General features: G+C 40.3%; 2 protein-coding genes and 1 long non-coding RNA gene across 12 annotated transcripts in view; 2 read left to right on the forward strand and 1 right to left on the reverse strand.

The window, feature by feature from the left end:
• The window catches only part of LOC145963593 (nucleolysin TIAR), a 423794-nt gene that overhangs the window by 314867 nt on the left and 86595 nt on the right, over positions 1–22332 (reverse strand). The window lies entirely within an intron of this gene.
• The window catches only part of LOC145963653 (uncharacterized), a 135162-nt gene that overhangs the window by 98474 nt on the left and 14356 nt on the right, over positions 1–22332 (forward strand). The window lies entirely within an intron of this gene.
• On the forward strand, positions 6566–13128 carry LOC145970868 (uncharacterized). 3 transcript variants are annotated; one of them, XR_014438649.1, is made up of 3 exons: positions 6566–10062; positions 10127–11932; positions 12002–13128. XR_014438649.1 is itself a non-coding variant. In XM_083097899.1 (2 exons), the coding sequence occupies exons 1-2, from the start codon at positions 10030–10032 to the stop codon at positions 10703–10705; spliced, it is 612 nt and encodes a 203-aa protein (XP_082954025.1). In that variant the 5' UTR covers positions 6566–10029; the 3' UTR covers positions 10706–13128. The 3 variants fall into 3 exon arrangements, 1 of the variants encoding a protein (XP_082954025.1); XR_014438651.1 differs by having other exon boundaries at positions 10127–11425; positions 11683–13128; XM_083097899.1 differs by having other exon boundaries at positions 10127–13128.

Genomic DNA, 22332 nt, shown 5'->3' on the forward strand with positions numbered 1-22332 from the left:
CAATATTGTTAAGTTATATGATTAATTTTTATCTTTTAATTACACACATATACTCTGTCTTAATTATTTAACTTTTCATACAATATATCATAAATTTTGTGTCTAAATTGCTTTATTCGATACATGATTTGACTGCATAAATGCTTAAATGCAATATTAGTAAATATGATATTAATATAATAATATTTTAAACGCATTTTATATTAATTTATACAGAATATTAATCAATTATATATTCGCTTGATATTCTATCATTGCTGAAAAAAATAATGCACTTGATATTTGATCAATATTGAAAAATTGGTTTAAAGCAAATTTTTTTCATATACACACACACATACATGTATTTTTCTATATTTTGATTATCCCTCGTGCAAACAATATTATTTTCTAACAATACATTATTTTCTTTATATAAAGAATATTTTTGAAGCTTATTTTGTTTTTCGCTCAATATCAATATAATAAATTATCATTAAATAACTCTAATATATTGATTTTTTTATGGTTTAATATATAAAAGTTTTTACGAAATCAGTGTAATTCCATACGAGAGAAGAATGTTATGTCACGGTAACTAAACGTATATTGTGTCTTTAATACATATAATATATTATTGTCGTAAAGATAATTTTTGTTTTTTTCCTACGAGAACATGTGCACAACACTTTTGATATGATCAAAGTGTGTTTGAAGGAACACGTGTAGTTTATTTTTCAATTTGTACCATTCGCTGACAATTTCATGGTAGAATATGGTTTTTGCGAAATCAATCACGCGTTATTTGCTACCACGTGTACCTATTCCGTTAGAAGAGCAGACAGAAAGAGCGGCAACCGAGAGAAATTGTAGAGGAAAAAAATGAAAGAAAAACGCGAAGGGAGCTAAAGATCGAAAAAAAACCTACTCGTATCAGCGCAGAACACTCGTAAAGCGGCTAAAAAAGAATAAAAAAATTTATTAAAAGAAATCCTCTGGATTCTGATGATATCTCATTCGTTAATGAATCAGATCTATTATCTGCTTGATGGTAAAGCATTGTGTGTGTACATAAAAGCGTGCACTTGGAAACAAATTATTGTTAGCAATAAAGTTAATAAAAATTATTCTATAAAATTTAATATATCATATTGATCATATGTATATTAAACTTATTGATAATAATTGTTTTAATATGCATAAACGTACAAAAGCGAAAAAGGAGTAATCTTAGATATTGAGAAAAGATATTTATAATTTTGCTCGTTACTGTTGTAATTGGAATCTTTACTCATTACTTCAAACATGAGTTGAAAAAAGTCCCTTTATTCTATTCTTCCAATGTTCTCATGGACCTAGAGTTGTACCTTAACTGCACGGACGTGTTTCATGTTGAAAGAATCAAAGGGTAGGTAGTCTGGAGGCGGGGTTGAATCTAACCTTCTCCACACAGCAATTTACTCCGAAATCATTTACCCTCCTACCGTCCGTGATAGAGAGAAAAAGCCGAGCGGAGAAAGACGAAAAGAAAGGGGTACGTTGGAGGGCAGGGGGCATTCGAAAAATTGCGCCAGTAAATTTTCGTGGCAACTACCATCATTTACCTAAACTCCGAGGAGCTATTGTGAAGCGGAGATAGAAACGGCCTCGCAGAATCGCAAAGACAATTGTTTTCCCGCTATAGTAGTAAGCAGAGCTACTGAAGCTGTGTAAAGTCAGTTCGAAGATGTACAGTAATTGTTTGCAATTATTGGCTTGCCTGGGGCTAACTTAGAGACTTAGAGATCATCTTGATTTGCACAGTGTTATATTCTGACCGAACTATCTTCTATTATTCACTTCACATTCCATAACACTTACTATTTATTTCTTTTTAAATTGCTCGTTTATATTTTTTTGTAATATAAGTGTAGTATAACGCATACTATGCGCTTCATATATTATAACTGTTTTATTATTGTAGTTATTAATTATATATTAAAAATTAAGATTTATTATAACATTTCGTTATAACATTTTTCCAACAATGTTTATTTAATTAAATGTACGAAAAATTCTAAAACCTTATTTCTCAATATGTTTTATATTTTATATAAATTACTGTTTCATTTTTAATATTTATTAAGTTTTTAAATTTTTCTGCATTTTTTAAATAAATTCTTTATTTTTTATATTTTATATTTTATGATTTGTTATTAATTTCATCGTATGGATTAATTTAACATAATGACTTTTTTTAAAAGTTTCTAATATTTTTCAATACTTGCATAAAATAATTTAGTACAATATACATAGCAAGTTATTTCATTATTAAATTATTATTAAGGATTACTGAATATTTTTTTGAATTTTATGATATTCTCAAATTTTCAAGTTTATTTTCGATAATTAATTGCGTAATAAACATTTAAAAAAAATTTGCTAAGTTAAAATTTTTTAATAGAACATAATAATGAGAGATAGAACATAATTTTGTTACTGATAAAATCAATAATAAGTATTTGAAAGAAGAGAGGATTTATATAAATAGAAAAGTAAAGAAAGGGAGTATAAAATAGAGAAAAGCACGTCGAAAGGAGAAACATGTTGCAGAGTATATCCATATTGCTCAAATGGTATGTGTAGAATAACGAGACCCTGCATATTCATAGTGTGCAACATGGTCACGTAAATTTAATTCGCAAGATTCTGTTCATTCACTCCCTCAAAAACGGCCTCTATTACATTTCATGTATTGTCTGCTTCTATATTTTCTTTTGTAGGTCTTTGCTTTATTGTAACTGACAATAATATATTAATAAAAAATATACTAATATGACTAATATAACACAAAAAGAGAATTATAATATTCGATATATTTTAGCAAGCATAAAGGGATATTAATTTTAGATATTATCTCAAAATAAAAGTAAAAAAATTTTGGCATTTGTGCACTCAATATAAAGTTAGTATAAGATGAACGAATGGCAGAGGTTAGTAGAATATCAACACTTCGAACTATACCCACACTCATGCGATGCCTAAAACCAACCTTCATTTTAGCTATACTATTTTGAGGCCAACACTGCGACCCCCCCAATGGCGTAACGTCCGAAAATAATATTTTACTATATTTTCAAAATTACTATTTTTCTATTATGTTAACAAATGTAACTGTGACCTTAATTTAAATGATTAATAACAATTTGTGGATAGTATAATTTATAAATCTTTTTATTATACAACATTGTATAAAAGAATTATAATTTTAATTTTAAAATTTATACATTATTACATAAATATTTTATGAAAAATATCGTAGATATTTTTCATCCCTAAAAGACTTATTTATTATATATATAATATCTATAATAATAATAATATTATTATTTATAAATTAATTAGGGAATATTATGATAATTAGTTTGACGTATAAAATTGCAGTCAGATAATATTTAAAATAGTGGTTCTTGATTTTTAATAGCTTGCCTCGGCGCCATTGTATAAGAATAATATTCTATAAGATAGAGGCGGGCATCGGGGATTTGTCGATGACTATCTAAAATCAATTCAGTTATAGTAGTCAACCTCTTCAGGATAAGTCAGAAGGGAAACTTAACTCTTAGTAGCGCCAGTCTGTCGGCTGTGTCAATAGCTGATAGCATTAGTGGCACCTATTCCAAGGCAATGTCATATATTAGAATTCTAGAGGTTTGATTTGGACAAGTAATAAAAGTAGACCAATCCGAAGATTACGCCCGATTGATTACAAATACTTGATTACAAATATCCTACAACAAAAAGTGGCGATACTAAAGAAATAATAGAGAAATAGATAATGATCTTTAAAGAGTGTTATAGAAAATATCTGTGTTATTACTTGGTAATATTATTTTATTGTGCACAATTAATTATAATTAATCATACGCATTTATAATTTGATTTTTAATTTACTATACATTTGTTAAAACATTTTTTTAGATCTAAGATTGACAAACAAGGTATGAAAATTAAAATAAACACAAATAATTGTATCTCAAATATTAAGACAGGTAGTAATCGAAATTGTGAACAGTACGTGCAATCGATTTTCTATATGTGTGCATTCAGCATGAAAAAAATTACTGGAAGACTGTAATAAATGCGGAATTCAAATATTGAAATAAAGGCCGTTGAATTAATACTCAATATTATACTGGATGCTTTTTAAGCTACTTTTCCACACTGGGGATATTACGTTTGAAACGGAAGAGCAAGAAGCAGCTATTAAAGGTATCCAGCCGCTTTTTGCCAACGGAAATTGAACATTTCTCGATACGCGAATATTCGAAGAGCGCGATCCAATCGCGGGAAACCGAGGTTTCCGGTCTTCGACGCTGGCCGGGGGCGACGATATTTTTCCATCGTGAGCTGCCGACCCCTCCAAGCGAACCATGGCGTGGAAAATATCCAATTTGGTATACCGATTCCACGGCTAACCGTTCGGACTTGGCCGAAGGCTGTTTTCTCGCATGCGTCATAGCCGGTCACTATAAACATGTCCGAGATGGCGGTAGATATATGCATATTATTTTGTTAGATATGCACGCAATTTGTATACTTCGCAACTAGATATTTCTGTGCATAATTGGAATTATCCAACGACACATGATCGTTACATTTAATATGTATAAATTATGATAGAAATTATTAAAGTTTAAAATTGCATTTTTTAAAATAAATATATTTGTTTTAAAAACACGTTATTAATACATACACGATATTTTTTTAATAAAAAAGTTTAATATATATCTATAATGATTTGAATAAAAAATACAAAATATATACACACACATATACACAAAATATTTGGAAATAACTGTTTACAGTAGAAACTTGAAAATTAATGATTTTAGGTGGGTGCAGTTTAGTATCTTTAATATTTATCAGCGTTGAAAAAATTGTACATATTACCATTGAATATAAAAACCTCCAGTGCGTACGACGCATTCATGCAGAGCAAACATTTGCAAATAGAAACGGTTCTCCGTCGTGAAATTATGTTTTTTGCAAAACGATAAATAACGGGAATGTTTTTTAAACAATTGTTATCTGCATATCTCACAGGCCACTGGTGTTTTTGTAACGAAAGAGTTTGTTGCTTTTTTCTCATATATTTGTTGTGCGGTGAATCCACTACGCTGCGGTGAATCTATTACGTATGAGTGATCAGAATATAACAACACGAATATAGTTGGAATATATATCTTTTCAAATTTATTTTACGCGCGAGCGTGCGTTTACTTACTTTATATTATTTATTATTCAAAAACTTACTTTAGTGCAATTAAATTAAATCCATTATTATAATACATTTTTTGAAATATAGTACACATGTTTTTTCAGAGAATTATATACACATAAATATATATATATAATATATAAGAGGAAAATTAACTCCTAACAAAACTTGACACAAATATAAATTTTTAAAATACTAATTTTATGGAAAATAGAGATATTATTATAGTTATTTATTATTTATTATAGCTATTTTATTTATTATTTTTCCTTAAAGGAAAACGCAAAATAAAAATAATTCCTTTATTTAAAAAGAAATTGTAAAAAAGATTTAATTTATTTGGCGGGAAGAGTGGATAATGAAGCGGAAATAAAGAAATAATAGTATAGTTAGATGCTAAAGGAAAAACAAGAAAGAAAAACAAAATAAGAGGAAATTAAACGGATTGTAATAAGAAGTTGCAGAAAAAGTGTACTTTTTTATTATTATATTAGTGTTCGCGAGCGAATCCGACAGTGCGTTGATAGGACCGGAAGGTCGTTAAGCGAAAAAAGTGCGCCTCGTTCACACAAAAGACTGACGTTTATTGAAGTCAAAATTAAAAGACAAGTGTTTAGTGCAGTGATTTCGATTATCGAAACAGCGGTGTAACAAAGTGAGCGCGGTTTCGCGAGCGGTATCGCGAGCGGTGTAGAGACACAAGAGCGAGAAAAATGCGTTGTCCAAAGTCGTAAGCGGTCGTGTAATGCGGTTGATCAGCGGTTTGATACAAAGATTGCGGAAAGTCCAAGAGAATAAGCGGTCGTTATAAGCGGTTTTTACTATGCGGAGCGGTTTTAACTGAGCGGTTTGACAAAAAGTGCGAGACTTCGCTTGCTCGCGTGCGGTGCCCGTTATAAAGGCGAGCGGAATTTTGGGCCCGTTGCGACGTGGCCCAATAAATTTGATTGTTTAGCGGTGACCTCATGGCGCCGCGCGTAATTGGCCGCCGATGAGGCCTGACGTCGGCTTTTTCGCGGTTGCCATGCGCGCAGTCTTTTTAGAACAGCTGATTGGCAATCAGCTGTTCGTGACGTATGGGCGCGCATGCCCGTGCGTCGCGCTGATTTTGTCGACGGTTGACGTTGTTATTGTCACTGTTTATGACACGCGTTTCTTATGCTCCAAAAAAATTGGAGATAATACGAACGATCGAGTTTTTCTGAAAAATAGACATCTCGAGAAGTTTCTCGACGCCCGTTAAATTCGAATTTGCGAATTTACAACATATTGAAAAATGCGGATTTTACTTGCGAATAATTTTTAAGCGAAATGATATTTCGGTTTTCGAACATCCCGCCCGCCTCGTCAGTACGTGACGAAATTTGCGAATGTGTTCGGGCGCGGGCAGGTGTCGCGAACGGTCCGATTGATGAGTTGGTGATAGTGATCATGAATGGAATGCGTGACGTAGTACAAAGACACGTGTCGTTCAGTTTATTCGTGTCTTTCGCGAGAATAGTATCGTGTGAAGTAAAGAGATTTATACAGTGATGAATGATGAGAAAATGTACAGTGAATTTGAGAATAATCTCGCGAGTGCAGTGAAATGTTAACGTGAACGTGAAATTGTGGTGCAAGAGAGAGAACAGAGAAATCAGAGAAAAAAAAAGGACTGATGACGCGGCTCGCGGATCTCGCATAATATCGAATGTGCCTTAATATAATTACATGTGATTAAGCGCGTACGATTCCCGGAATTATGATACCGTGAAACATGATGTGAGTGAATATTATACAATGTGGATGAGACATGAAAGAAAGTTCGGGTTTCGTGAGAGCTCACGAATCCGAGTGCGTTGGAGATGCTGCGGTGTCAGTTCCTGGCAAGAGGATGATCTTCGCGAGTGGCCGAACGAACTCCGAGGATGCTGTGCGCACGGTGACCACGCGTGTCACGCCGTCGTCTCCCGGGTGCAGTGCCGTGATTCGGGCGAGTGGCCACCTGGTTGGAGGTGTTGTCTCCGCCCGCAGGAGGCACAGGTCGCCGACGCTTGGGCCGGTCTCGCTCCTCTGCCATTTCGGTCTGCAGGCCAGCGTCTGAAGATATTCGCGCGACCACCGTTCCCAAAAGTGATCGCGCATTTTTTGAAGAAGCTGCCATCGTGACAGCGTGTTCTCTCTCTCGGTGGCAAGCGACGGCTCGGGGACGGCCAGAAGGGGAGCTCCGATCAGGAAGTGACCGGGCGTGAGTGCCGCCAAGTCGTCCGGATCGTCGGTCAGCGGCTGAAGCGGGCGCGAATTGAGGCACGCCTCCACCTGTGCGAGGAGAGTCGTCATCTCCTCGAAGGTGAGCGTTGCCTCGCCGATAACCCTTCGAAGGTGGTGCTTCGTTGACTTGACGGCTGCCTCCCAGAGCCCGCCAAAGTGAGGAGCTGCGGGCGGGTTAAACCGCCACCTAATGCCGTCTGAAGCTGCTACCTGCGCGATGCGACGGCCGTCGGTAGTTGAGGCTCGGAACATCTCCCGGAGTTCTCGGCTTGCTCCGATGAAGTTGGTCCCGCAGTCCGAGAACACCTCGTGACAGAGACCTCGCCTGGACACGAAGCGACGGAAGGCAGCCAGGAACGCCTCAGCCGTGTAGTCGGAGACGACCTCGAGGTGAACAGCCTTGGAACTAAGACAAACAAATACAGAGATGAAGCCTTTGTTTGCTCGATGGCCGCGCCCCTTGCTGGTCCGGATGAGGATCGGACCGGCGTAGTCGACTCCGGTACGCAAAAATGGACGCGCCGGAGTCACTCGCTCCTGGGGAAGGTTGCCCATCAGTGGCTGCGGTGCGGTGGCTCGCCATCGGGTGCACGTGACGCATCGCTGGATGGACTTCTTGACGATGGCTCGACCTCGCGGGATCCAAAACCGTTGGCGCAGTAGCCCGAGGGTGAGCTGCACTCCTCCATGTAGAGTCCTACGATGGCAGGAATCCACCAGGAGCCCAGCCATCCAGGAGTCCGGCGGAATGATGATTGGGTGCCGTTCATCGTGAGACAGGACGGCGTGTTTGAGACGGCCTCCGACTCGCATTGTGCCGCTGTCGTCCAGATAGGGGCTCAGCTTGGTGAGCGGACTCCGTGGTGGCAAAGCACGTCCTCTGCTCAGTGATGAGACCTCGGTTGTGTAGTGCAGTGCCTGCGAAGTTCGAGCCCATCGTAAAAGTGCGTCTTCGATTTCGCGTGGCTCCAGAGTTTGTGCGACGTCTGTGACGTTGTGCATTTTCCGTGCGATTTTGCGCCAACGAAGACACCAGGCCGTCACCCTGAGTAGCCGGTGCAAGGACGAGAAACGGAGAATGAGTTCTGGCTCGGTGATGGCCTTGACGGAGGTATTGAGCGAGCCGGCGGCTCGTTGCTCCGGCACCTCCAAGTTTGGCAAGACGCAGTCGTCGCTCGGCCAAAGTGCCTTGTCACTCCGCAGCCAGGATGGTCCGGTCCACCAGAGCGGATGGCCGATCAAGTCACCCGGTTGGATTCCTCGGGAGGCGCAGTCGGCCGGATTGTCCTTTCCCGGCACATGCCGCCATCGAGCGTCGGGCAGTTGGACCTGGATCTGTGACACCCTGTTGGCCACGTAGGTCTTCCAGCGGGAGGCATGCCCCTGGATCCAGCTCAGCGCTACCCTGGAGTCAGACCACAGGAAGACTGGCGCTGTGGGCAAACCCAGGAGAGTGCGCGTGTGAGCAGTGAGATTCGTCAGGAGGGTGGCCGCGCACAACTCGAGTCGAGGCAAGGACACCGGCTTCACGGGGGCGACCTTGCCTTTGGCAGCCAGCAGGTGAACTGCGGTGTGCCATTCGGTGGCGGAGCGGAGGTACACCACCGCGGCGTATCCTCGCTCCGAGGCGTCGGCGAACCCATGGAGTTCGGTTTGTGTGTGTGGTCCGTCACTGCCTAACCAGCGAGATACCCTGATCTCGTTCAGGCGCGGAAGATCAGAGAGGAGGTTCTTCCAGGACAGGGCGTCTGCCGACGGAAGAGGAGCGTCCCAGTCCAGCTTCTTCAGCCAGGCGGACTGGATCAAAATTTTAGCTCGCATTGTGACCGGAGTGAGCCACCCTAGAGGATCAAACAGCCGTGCGGTCTCGGACAGAACGCGTCTTTTTGTGAACTCGGTGAAGTGACGCGCTTGCACCGAGAAAGTGAAGTGATCACTGGCCGGGTGCCAGTGGAGGCCCAGTGTAGCGTGGCTTTCGTGGGACCACGAGTGCGGTGAGCTGGTGATCCGGTGTTCTGGTGGGACTCCAGACAGGATACCGAGGTTGTTGGCCCCCCACTTCCTGAGCGGAAACCCGCCCGCCGTGCAAAGACCGCGTAGCTCCCGCTGCAACGTGGTGGCCTCCGAGATGGTGCTTGCTCCGGTGACGACGTCGTCCACGTAAGTATCGCGGCGTAGTGCTACCGCTCCGCGCGGAAATCGCGAACCCTCGTCGTCAGCTAGCTGGTGTAGGGTCCGTATGGCGAGAAATGGCGCGCAAGCCAAGCCATACGTGACCGTTCGTAGGCGGTACTCGCGGACGTCGTCGGTGACTCGGTGCCGCCAGAGTATCCGCTGGTGGTCGCGGTCCTCCTGATGGATAAGGATTTGGCGGTACATCTTTTCGATGTCCGTCACAAAGACATAGCGGTGCCAACGCCAACGAAGGAGCACGTCGGCGAGGACTGGCAGGAGGTTGGCGCCCGTCAACAAGTTGACGTTGAGGGACGCGCCCGAGATCGAGAGCTGCGAGCCGTTGAAGACGACCCTGAGCTTCGTTGATGTGCTCGTTTCCCGCAGCACTCCGTGATGCGGTAAGTAGCACTTAGCGGTGTTTTCTTGTTCGGATGAGGTGTTTACGACTTCCATATGTTGCAGGTCTTCATACTCCTGCATGAAGCTGCGGTAAAGATCGCCGAATCGAGCGTCCTTGGAGCAGCGGCGCTCCATGGCGTTGAGCAGACGTTCGGCCGGCTTGCGGGTCTCGGTGAGAGAGGGCGGTGCTCCAGCGAACGGCAGTCTCACAACGTACCGTCCGGTGCTGGTGCGTGCGTGCTCACGGGTGAAGAGGTCTTCGCACCTCTTCTCTTCGGCGGTGAGAGCGACGGGAGCGGCGGTCTCTTTTTCTTGCTCCCAAAACAGCTGCACCAGGTCGTTCAACTCGTGGTCGATGGAGCACTGGTGCGAGGTATGGCTGCTCTGGAGCGTGGCCTTGTGACCTCCAGACAAGATCCAGCCGAGCGAGGTCCGCTGAGCGATGGGCTCGTCCTTGCGTCCCTTGCGGAGCCCATCTTGAAGTACGGCGGAGTATACGTCTGCGCCGAGCAGTATTTCTATCGGATCTCGATCGAGATACTGCGGATCCGCCAGGGAAAGGCCGCGAATGTGTGGCCAAGTGAAGCTGCTTCGCAAGATGGGTCCCTGGTACGACGAGAGGCGCGGAAGAACGTACGCTAGTACCTGAAGGGTTGCTCCGGTCACCCCAGAGGAGAGGCTCAAGGATAACTTTCCACGCGTTGCTCCGGATGCTCCTCCAATGCCGGCGACGGACATTGAAGAGTGACTTCGCGGCAGACGCAAGCGTTGCGCCAGAGCTTCTGAGACCAGGGAAACTTCTGACCCCTGGTCGATCAGCGCACGGACGGCGTGAGGTCTTCCCAAGTGGTCCGTGATGTTGACGCGTGCGGTGGCGAGAAGGATCGCCTTGCGATCCGATGCGAGTCGCGTGGTGGACAGAGAACTCGCTCCGTCGGATTGTGCGTACGCGTCGTGGAGTAGCGTATGGTGTGGTGACTTGCACGTGAAGCAAGTCTTCACCGACTGACACTTGGCGAGGAAGTGATTGCCAAGGCAGTTGAAGCACAGTTTGTTTGCTTCCACGAAGTTCTTTCTGTCGCTCGCGGTTTTCGACCTGAATTCCGTGCATTGCATAAGGGAGTGCTTGCCCTTGCATGCTGCGCACGTCGAGGAGTCGGATGTGCGCTTCACGAAATGCGATTTCGCGGATTTGGAAGCTCCTCCGGATTTCGCAACGGAGTTCGGATGCACGGCGTTGAGTGTGAGGATCTGCTCGGACATGAAACCCATCAGGACGGCATTACTCGGCGGATCGACGGAACCGCGTATGGAGGACTCCCATTCCATCCGAGTTTGCGGATCGAATCGATCGACGAGCAGGTGATTGAAAAGGTCCATCCCGTGCGTGGCAATGGGCCTATCGATGCTCTCCTGAGCGTTGATGGCAGTCGTGGCGGCGTTATAGAGGCGACTTAACTCGTCGGCGGTTGCGGCTTTCATTTTTGGCACGGCGGTATAAGCGGCGAAGTTAGCGCGAATGAGTTCCCGTTTGTTCTCGTAATGCGAGCTCAGAATCGTCCACGCCCGCTCATAATTGCCCCCGACAATCGGTAATGACCGGATTAATTTTTCCGCAGGACCTTGTAAGCTGGTACGGAGGTAGTGGAGCTTTTCCACGTCAGAGATAGACGGATTGTCTCCTATAATGGACAGGAAGATGTCGCGAAACGCTGGCCAGTCTCCGTACGCGCCAGAGAACGTCTGGAGCTTTATCCGCGGCAACGATGTCTTGAGCGCGTGCTCCTGGTAAGCCTCGGTCTTCGGCACGCTGGGCGGCTCGCTTTTTAGTTTGTTCGCGTATCCGACTAACGTGCTCCGCTGTGTCACGTAAGTTGACTCCGCAATGTCAATAAAATCAGCTTTTGCGTACTCACTCTCGAGATATTTATCTTTCAGCGCTGTCCTGATGAGTTCGTGCTGGGCCTCAAACTTGTTCCACAGCGTCTCGAGGAGGTGGAGGCGAGCTTGGATGGCTTCGGCGGTGATGTTTGAGACTCCCATCTTGCGCAGATTGTCCACGGAGCGAGACATTCGCCCGTGGACATCATTCTGCGCCTCCAGCAACGCCTTCAAATCGGCACTCATCTTCACTAATTGTCTTTCTGTTCAGGTTCGCGCACTGGACGACACACGTGAATTTCACCCACGAACTGCGGAGGCGGATGTTAATCCGGCTCGAAGGACCAGAAATGTTCGCGAGCGAATCCGACAGTGCGTTGATAGGACCGGAAGGTCGTTAAGCGAAAAAAGTGCGCCTCGTTCACACAAAAGACTGACGTTTATTGAAGTCAAAATTAAAAGACAAGTGTTTAGTGCAGTGATTTCGATTATCGAAACAGCGGTGTAACAAAGTGAGCGCGGTTTCGCGAGCGGTATCGCGAGCGGTGTAGAGACACAAGAGCGAGAAAAATGCGTTGTCCAAAGTCGTAAGCGGTCGTGTAATGCGGTTGATCAGCGGTTTGATACAAAGATTGCGGAAAGTCCAAGAGAATAAGCGGTCGTTATAAGCGGTTTTTACTATGCGGAGCGGTTTTAACTGAGCGGTTTGACAAAAAGTGCGAGACTTCGCTTGCTCGCGTGCGGTGCCCGTTATAAAGGCGAGCGGAATTTTGGGCCCGTTGCGACGTGGCCCAATAAATTTGATTGTTTAGCGGTGACCTCATGGCGCCGCGCGTAATTGGCCGCCGATGAGGCCTGACGTCGGCTTTTTCGCGGTTGCCATGCGCGCAGTCTTTTTAGAACAGCTGATTGGCAATCAGCTGTTCGTGACGTATGGGCGCGCATGCCCGTGCGTCGCGCTGATTTTGTCGACGGTTGACGTTGTTATTGTCACTGTTTATGACACGCGTTTCTTATGCTCCAAAAAAATTGGAGATAATACGAACGATCGAGTTTTTCTGAAAAATAGACATCTCGAGAAGTTTCTCGACGCCCGTTAAATTCGAATTTGCGAATTTACAACATATTGAAAAATGCGGATTTTACTTGCGAATAATTTTTAAGCGAAATGATATTTCGGTTTTCGAACAATTAGTATACGAAAGATTCCATATAACGTGTCATTATTTTATTTACCAGATTCTTAACTTTTCTCATACTCTTTTATTTTAATGATTTGTTTTTTTAATTAATTTTATCATATACTTTCCCCACGATAAAGAATCGTATGCATTTTGCATTTAAGCACTTGATCGCTCGAGCGATAATTCAAAAAGAGAAGAAAAGTTTCTTGATTTAATACCGATAAATATTGTTTTAAGATAGCCATGTATGAATTTCTGATATCTCGAAAGTTTGTTGTTTTTAATGTATGAAAACCGCGATGGATTCCGGTATCACCATTGCAAGCATACTTAATGATATCGTGAAAGCTGCTCTTTACTGGCTCCAGTTCGCTAGCCGCCCACGATAATAGAATTCAGCTCTATAATCTTGTGCTTTACGAGTGCCGTCGGAGGGAGATAAAGATGGCAGGCGGAACGAGGGATCTAGTGAAAAAGAGAATAAGACAAGGGGTGAGGGAGAGGACGAAAGACGCGTGAAAAAACAAAGGGCCAACGATAGGCAAGGGGCCGCGGGAGGACGATGGTAGAGAAGCTTGTTTTCTGGGGAGATAAAAATGTTAATTTAAAAATAAGGCGCTAGTTGGGATTAATAGGGTAATAAAAAGACTCGTTCCCTGAGAGCATTTTTCTTCCTCTTCTCTTCTACTCCGTTTCTGTCTACCGCCTGTCTCCGGCTGCGAAATAGGATAATTTAGTATTATTGCAAATTAGGGAGCCAGAATGCCACGTTGTTTGCGAATAATAAAGGTCGTCCCGCGGGACGTCGGAAATCGGATGAAGAAGATCAGGTTACTTTCAAGAAGCTGTCTTAGACATCGCCAGGCAGTGATCAATGCTATAACATCACAAGAGGACACTACATATGTTGACGAAAACTCCGAGAAAATTGGATGTAATGTCATGTACTTTCATGTTAACATACACTATTATTTTTTTCTCTTCTTTTGTTTTAATTTAGTTTATATTATTAGTTAATATAATATTACATTTTTGAGAGGGTACAATTTAATATTTTATTATTTAAAAAGGTGATTAATAATTACAATGAAAAATAATAGCAAGTGCATATAAATCTTTATTTTATCGTTTAAAGACAAATATTTATGTATTATAGTAATGTATGATAATGATTGATGTATATAAGTTTTGATTATTAATCATTTTTGTCAAAAATATTCTTATAATGTTGTGTCTTTATATGTATAATTGTAATATGCAACAATGTCTTTATCAACTGCAATCGAAAGATATCGTAATGTGCAGTTTGTTCTATTTATGTAGCAATTTTTCTAACGATGTATAAATTAATTATTTAGAAGCTGATCCTTTCGAGAGATTATATTAACGAGGAATTCAACTCAATAATATGCTCATAAAATGCTTGGAATATCGATGCGATAGCAATGGCCTTATTTTGCCTATTGCGAGAATGCGTTATTGAGATCTCAGGTGGATTTTTATATTTCGTTTTATAGCCGGGCGTGAAAAGTTGTAACAACCCTAGTCCTCGAGGGAGCGCACGACATGAGTCTACAGAAAGTGACTTCTCCGATCCCCTGATGCCCTCCGCGGTACGGAAGTATAGCGCGAGTGCACAGGTAGGTAGCTTTGCGCAAAAACGGCAGGCGAAGAAGCACAGTGGAAGAAAAAGGAGAAGGTGACGGAGTAGAACAGTTTCCGGATAGGGACAACGAGGAACTTGGAATGCAGTTTTCGCTTGTACATCGAGCGGGGTATCTTACTATCCCTAGGTTGCCGAAGCAGGTAGCCTCGGCTCGGTTGGCGGGGTTAACTTTTAGTGCCCCTTGTCTCTTGCAATAGAGAAAAGTAGCGGGTAGATATCTGCACCGACACGGCTTGCTCTCTCTCTCTCTCTGTTTCTCTGTTTTTCTCCCTCTGTCTCTTCTCTGTTGCTCGGATGCTGCGACAACGTATAGGCGCCACGGTAAAAATACGTGGTATAGTATTCTTCCCACTCGCAGCGGGAGGGATAACATTTTCGTGCTACGAGAAAGGCGAGCCACGAGCTGTTTGCTATTCAGGCCGCGATCGGCGCTATCTGTTTATTCCGAAACAAGCGCATCTCACGAAACAGTCTGCCTCCCCTTTCCCTACTCGCTCTTTTCCGTCCCGATGCGGCATATCTCCTCTCCTCGTGTGCTTTTCGTACCTGTCTTTATCTATCTATTCGCCTCTATGTCTCTTTATTTCCGCCTACCTATCTCTTTCGCGGCCATCGTACCTCTTTTTTTTCCCCGCGTCTCCCACGCCTGCCTACGTTTCTCTTTTATAAAATTGATCGCATCGACGAAACCGAAGAAACACGTAGTATGGGGCGTAACACGAGAATATAGAGTGGCAAGCACGGAAACGTCGACGGCCCGTGACAGCAGATGGGCGATGCCGAGCATCGGTCTGACCGGACACCGATACGCACCACTTTGACACTCGATCGGAGAGTCTCTCGAGACTGTTTGAATCATGTGATTCGTATGGTGAATATATCTTTTTCTGTACCGGTGAATATATATGCATAGAGTGTGAAATATCCAAATTATTTTTGCCATTAATGTTTATGTTAGACGCAGTTGAATTTTATATCTCGATTTGCAACTTTACAGTATAACTTATATAATATGACATGTTATATGTAACATCTGTGCTATTGCATTGTTTTTACTCTATTGCGCAATATTACGGAATATAATAAAATTGACAGAAAATTTATTTGTTCAAATTTGTTCAAATATATTTGTCAAACGATATATCTGTTATTTTTCTGTATCTCGTAATAATACAATTTTTTATTTTTAGCTACGTAATGATTGAAATACGATGTAACATAATAATATAATTATATATAACATGTGCCTTAAAGTTTTTAATACATTTATAAAAAATGGAACAAGAAATTTTCAGGATTTATGGAAAACGCTGCCTTTATATTCCCGTATCGCAATATTCCGTATCAATGATGTACTATACACTCGTCTTTGTAGACGTTTCTCCCGCACACCCAAGAGGAAACATGAAAAATATAAAAATACTGAACGTGTACGAATGGTCAGTTGGTAGTTTTTACGGACCAGGCATCGAAACCTAACTATCGAAAGACGAAAGGAGCTAAACTTGTCCGTTGAACTTGTAAGAAGCCACTGGAAGGCCATGCACGTGACCGGGGAGCTAAGCACGTGCGGTGAAACTATTGTCCGCGTCCTACAAAGCTGCACAGAAGCGATGAGAGTACGAAACGAGGGATAGAAAGAGAGGAAAGTAGATGAGACAGTGAAGGAGAGAGATAGAGAGGAACTCTCTCGCTGCCCTGGCGGACAGAGAGCTCACGTTCTGATTAAATTCTCAGGGAATTTAGGTGATTCCAAGTAGATTCGATTGAAGGCATTTCATAGACGAACAGTCACGGATAAGGGGCAATAAAGGTGCGTTTGTCAGGGGAAAATATCCGAGCTTAACACTATGTAGCCAACATTGCTTCGTATCCGTTTAACAGAAATTTCCAGCATACCGCGAATACTTGCAGGCTTGTCTTCGAAACTGTGATTACAAGAGTTTTCGAGCCGGAATTTTATATTCTTATAAACCAAATAATATTATAACTTCATAGTAAAGAATTATCAGTACAACTAAAATTATAATATTACAATAAAGCTGTGTTTATATTAATTTTTCTCATTTTATCACAAAGAATATAAATTATTTTATTTTATTAAGTTTTTAACAGCAACTTATTTTGATGAAATTTTTAGTAGATTCCCAGCGATTTTTATAGCTTAAACGTAGTTTTTTATTTAATCTGAGATATATATGTATAGATATGTCAATACGTTAAAAATGGCCATGATATATATGCGTATACATATATACACATGTGTATTTTACGCAAGTCAGTGATCACGTTTATACCGATCAATCTATGGAAAAAGAATCGTTTTCTTGATCACTCCCGATGGACTATCGCGATGACAGGTTATAGAATAAAAACGATCGACCGAACGGCCGTGCAGGAATGAACAAATAGCTGACATTCAAACCGGCAGAACGTAGAAAACTAAATCAATGGACCGACCAAACTTGAATACACCTGCGATCGGAACTGGCGCTACGCTTTCATGCAAGGAAAAGCCGCGTGTGCGAAACAATCGATGCCGCTCGCCGTGAATCATGCGAATGGTAACGATGACGCGAATGTAAAAGGGTCACGTCAATCCGTTGACGGTTTGAAAGGGGCGTAAAATATGGGTTTCAAAGAAACCGCCGGGCGTATCGGGCCGTTTATTTTAATAAACTTTGCCTTCTTCCTTTTTTCGCGATACAAAAGTCCTGATATAACAGAAGTTTCGACCGGACCAAGTTTATCATAAACTTCATGTTTGTCGGGAATTCATCAAAAAGATAAACAGAAGTAAAAACCGGATACTAATATTCCTGCGTCCGCCATAATTGGATATTGCTTGGTTGAACTAGAATTTTAATTTCGCTAACTCTCTCGCGCCGGATCGATACTGCCGCTCTCCCTTTCGGTCCAGCGAACTGCCGCTGGAATCCCCGAGCAAATTATTGTTCGTATTGCAAACTTCGGAACGTTTAATCCAAATTCACGCGAGAAAAGTTTTGAGAAAAATGAGGCGACTGGAGGAGTATATTTTCGCCGACCGTACCCCCTATTTTCACTCTCTCCACTTTCTTTCTTCCCCTCTCATTTGCGATGTATCGTTCTCTTTTCCATTCATCCACGATAAGATTCTCTTCTCTGTCCTCTCGTTGTCTCTGCTTTTTGCTCTTTTATGCCATTCACGGTCGACGAAGTGAGCATCGCGCGAAAGCTGAAATATGCTGACTTTTACAGACCGATGCGAGGGCAGACGACGAGAGGACGACGAGAAAACGAAGAACGTGGAGGGACTAGACCACAAAGGCTGCGGTCGGCTCAATTTTACCGGCAGACGTGTCCTCGGCAATTATCGAACTTTTAAAATCCAAAAGGTCCTCATTGCTCGTTATCCAGCGCGAGACACGTCCGTTGTAAAATCATCAGTTTTTAATACCGCTACGCATGCATGTAAACATAATTATAAAAAAATAGATTTATTCATGTCTACACTGAGAAAAATCGTTTTATTGTACCAACAAGACGTATATGATTGAAGGCATTTTGGTTAAATCAAACAAGAATTTCTAGTTATCATGATAAGACTCGATTTTTTGTAACTAGAACGTTTAATAGATTTTACTATAAGGATTTGGTTAGTATTTTCTGGTAGGATCTATAAAATTTCTTGTTACATTAATTTCTTTGCTTGCCGCTAGGCGGCGAGCCACTCTTAACTTAACTCGTATTCAATATTTGCTATGAAATGTATATAAAGAACTAGTATTAACATTAAATCCAAAATATATTTTTTTTCTCTTACGAGCAGTAGTGCCAGAAAGAGGACGCTAGCTCTCTGATTGTGTGTGTTTAAGCTGCATCCTCTTCTTGCATTACTGTTTATCAGTTTAATTTCTAACAAACTGAATTTAAAATAATTTATTCAATAATTTGGATTGAATTTATCCAATAATCTTGTTGGAATTCAGAATATTAAACAGATTTTTGATATTAGATGGAAAAAATTTTAGACGACTTGGTGCTGCGAGTTTAGTATTATTAACCAGAAAATTTGATAAATTTAACAGGAAGAAATTAATCAGATTCATCTGGTAATTCCTACAAGAATTCCGGTTCGTCCATTTTCCAACAGACATACTGGTTGAATCTACCAGAATTCTAATTAATGCAACCAGATTTTTTTCTCAGTGTATAACTACTAAATAATGAGTGGAAATTTTGCTTTAGAAAAAGGAAATTAAAGGAAAAGTTTTGAAGTTATTTTCGCCTCCTAGATAATGAATTATATTAGATGGATCTAAAGCATTACATGAATTCCCTTCTTTACCTCTCTCTTTTCCAAAAAGAATCCTTTCTGTATTATATCGAAATTATATTAGAAAAACATATTTACGAATAATTTTAATTTCTCATATGTTACTTAAACCACACGTGAATTAGATCTCATCGCCTTTAGAATGCAGAGCAAATAGGATTCTCATCATAGACTTGTCGTTCTAACGTATCTTACGTACCGTTACTAATTCGCCTGCCTCGGCGAACCTAAGCGCGAAATTCCACGCTTGAGTAGGTAGACAGAAATATATACATGCGCGACGGAATGCACGTCCCTAGTTTGCAAACTAATCGGCAATTCTCTCTTCCAAGTGTTATATACATGGGCGTTGGTTGAAGCGGTATGGACGGTTGGCCCCGGGCGAGATGCATGCATATTTGGCAGCCGGGGCAGACTTGTACTTCGATATACCTTGTACCAGTAACGGCTCGGTAACGGCCCTGATATGCAAATATATTCATTACGTACCTCGGCCATATCCCCTTTAACCTCCGTCCCCTCTGCAATGGCCAAAAACCTCGGCGGCAAAGGCGCGATCATGTCGGTGGCAAGCAAAAAGACCCGTCCCATGAGTATTTCTGCGAATGTCTTATATTCTAACGACATCGCGCCAAACGAGCGCTCGAAATAGACTTTTTGTATAATTTCAGTGAGAAGCACGATACAGACAAACATTTTTATTAATGTCTTTGTTTAATTAATGTACAATTAGTTTGTATTTATATAATGGAAAGTAAGTTTTTTAAACATATTGATAATTAAATAAAAAATTAGTATCGCTTAACATCATCAAACAATCACGATTAATTGATATTGTTAAAATTACGATTTTTTTATTAGATTCGCACGTATGAACGATCGAGTTACAAATTACCTATGCTTTAGAATCTATTCGTGATACACGCATCAAGCCGAACACGTGTTCACGAGTAGTCTGGAAACGTTGTGTGAGCGGCTGGCAAACTTTGGTGCGAAAGCCGCATACATACCAACACGGACATGTGTTTGCGTAGCAAAATCCCTCCAAGTTTCTCATTTCTATTGATGAGTTACCGCGTTTAATTTATTCATTTAATAATTATGTAATAACTTTCCTCAATATGCGATTTTTTATTACTTAATTCTATGTATGAAATAAAGCATTAAAATAATTTTCACATTTGATAAAATACATTTATATGGTATTATGATGCATTACATATAAATGCATGATAAGTGTTTTTTCGTTCATAGAAATAGTTATTCATAAAGATATTATTAAAAATAGTTATTAAATATTATAATCAAATAATAATTTATATCACGCTATTATTTAACATTTAAATTTCATTATTCTTTTTTTTTGGAGTGTATAATGTGGTTACATCGTTATTTACATGATCGCCTTATTATCATTCATACGCTGAGACTTAAACAGGAAAATAATGAAACGAGGCTATCGTCATATCATTTTTCTCGACATATGCAATAAATGTAAGGAGATACTATATAAAAACGCGATCATTTTTTATGAATAATTAAAAATTATCAATCCGCGAGATTAATTAATTATCTCGATTCACGACTCGATAAATATATCGAAACGACTGTTATTTATTTTAAAGCAAGTATTTCTGCTTGATACATTTGTTTATAAAATTAGAATCAAAATGATATTATAAAATGAAATTATCAAAATAAAATTATAAATTATTATTTTATTGCGATATGCATACGGGAAATAATTCTTTAATGATATTTGGATTTAAATATATCTGGCAGTGTACATTAAATTTTATGCCGGTTAAAATATTATTTAATTTGCTAACGTAATTTGCTTTTCTATTAAGAACACACAATAATACACGGATTGACAGAGTTTCAAGTGATTAAAGTAACAAAAAGCCGATATATCATTTATTAATAATTAATATAAAAATTCAAAGAAACAGAATATTGCGCATGTGTGTAAATTTATGTTAAAAATTAAATATCTACATTGTTAAGTACTTTGTTTTTGTATTTTGAATCAACTATCACGTGCGAGGGTCGTTTCTTGCGGCATATAGGGCTTTGTTTACATACCGCAGCTTTGTTGTCATCGTTCGTTCTCATCATTCATTCGTACGTCAAGACTCGAACGAGCAGGTAAACAACACGGACCGCTCTGTTAGCATATAACGCTTCAAAAGGTAATCTTTCTATAAATATTTTCTATAATTATTATAATTAATAGTTTATATATCGTTGATTAACTCTCGCGATAAACGATATATAAGAATATCACGGTAACAATAATACTTGATTTAATCAAAAGGCATGACATATCGACTGTTTATTAGTAAAATGCGTTGTTATATTAGTAGGATTTACATTAGAAATGTATTATGAAATATTGAGTTTCGATTATTTATTTTCTGTTGGTCTCTATAATTTTAACAAGTTACTCTTTCTTGTATCGGGATAAAGATGATCTTTGATTTTTTTTAGTCAAACGACAATGAAACATCACGACTACGAATTGACTTCGAGACAAGTGACTTAATTAAAAAATACAGTTATTATTAATTTTAAATTTAATTACATATTAATTGATATACATTTATTTATACATATATTTATCAATCGCATGTAAATTCGGTATTTATATAACATTATATTTAATTTGTTATATATTTTGCGGGGCTTATTTAATCGAAATCCGTAAAACATTCAAGAACTCGAATATATTTTTTAATATTGCGGGTATTTAATTCTTTTTTCGTTTGTATGTTTATCCATCTCTACGTTCATAATCCGAAATAATAAAATTGTCGCAAGATGCGAGCATATTACACTATACGTTAACAAAGGTAGCATTGTCACAGCAGCGGTGCATGAATTTGACTGTAGATTTCAAGCGTCGAGTGAGTCGTAGTTTTTGTATTGTTCTCTCGTCGCAATATAATAAAGTGCGCGTCGCGCGCGTGCGATTAATGTCGGAAGTGTCGTGCAAAGTGGCAGGTGAGCATTGTATTCTGCTGATTAGTGTGCGTGCGATTATAATTAACGCTGTTTTTGTGTGTAAACTTGTATAAGTACTATGAAGCAGCAAAGGTGAATAAGAGAGGACATAGAATCTCAGAAAGCATCGGGCGACAGCAAAGCAAGCATGTAATGAGCAATTTACAACTTATTTAATTTAATAGTTTACTTATTTATTGTTAAATTTATTGTTAAT

Source organism: Camponotus vicinus, unplaced genomic scaffold (assembly GCF_025532165.1).
Source record: "Camponotus vicinus isolate PSW18456_S1 unplaced genomic scaffold, iyCamVici1.0 SCAF_1, whole genome shotgun sequence".
Classification (NCBI taxonomy): domain Eukaryota; kingdom Metazoa; phylum Arthropoda; class Insecta; order Hymenoptera; family Formicidae; genus Camponotus; species Camponotus vicinus.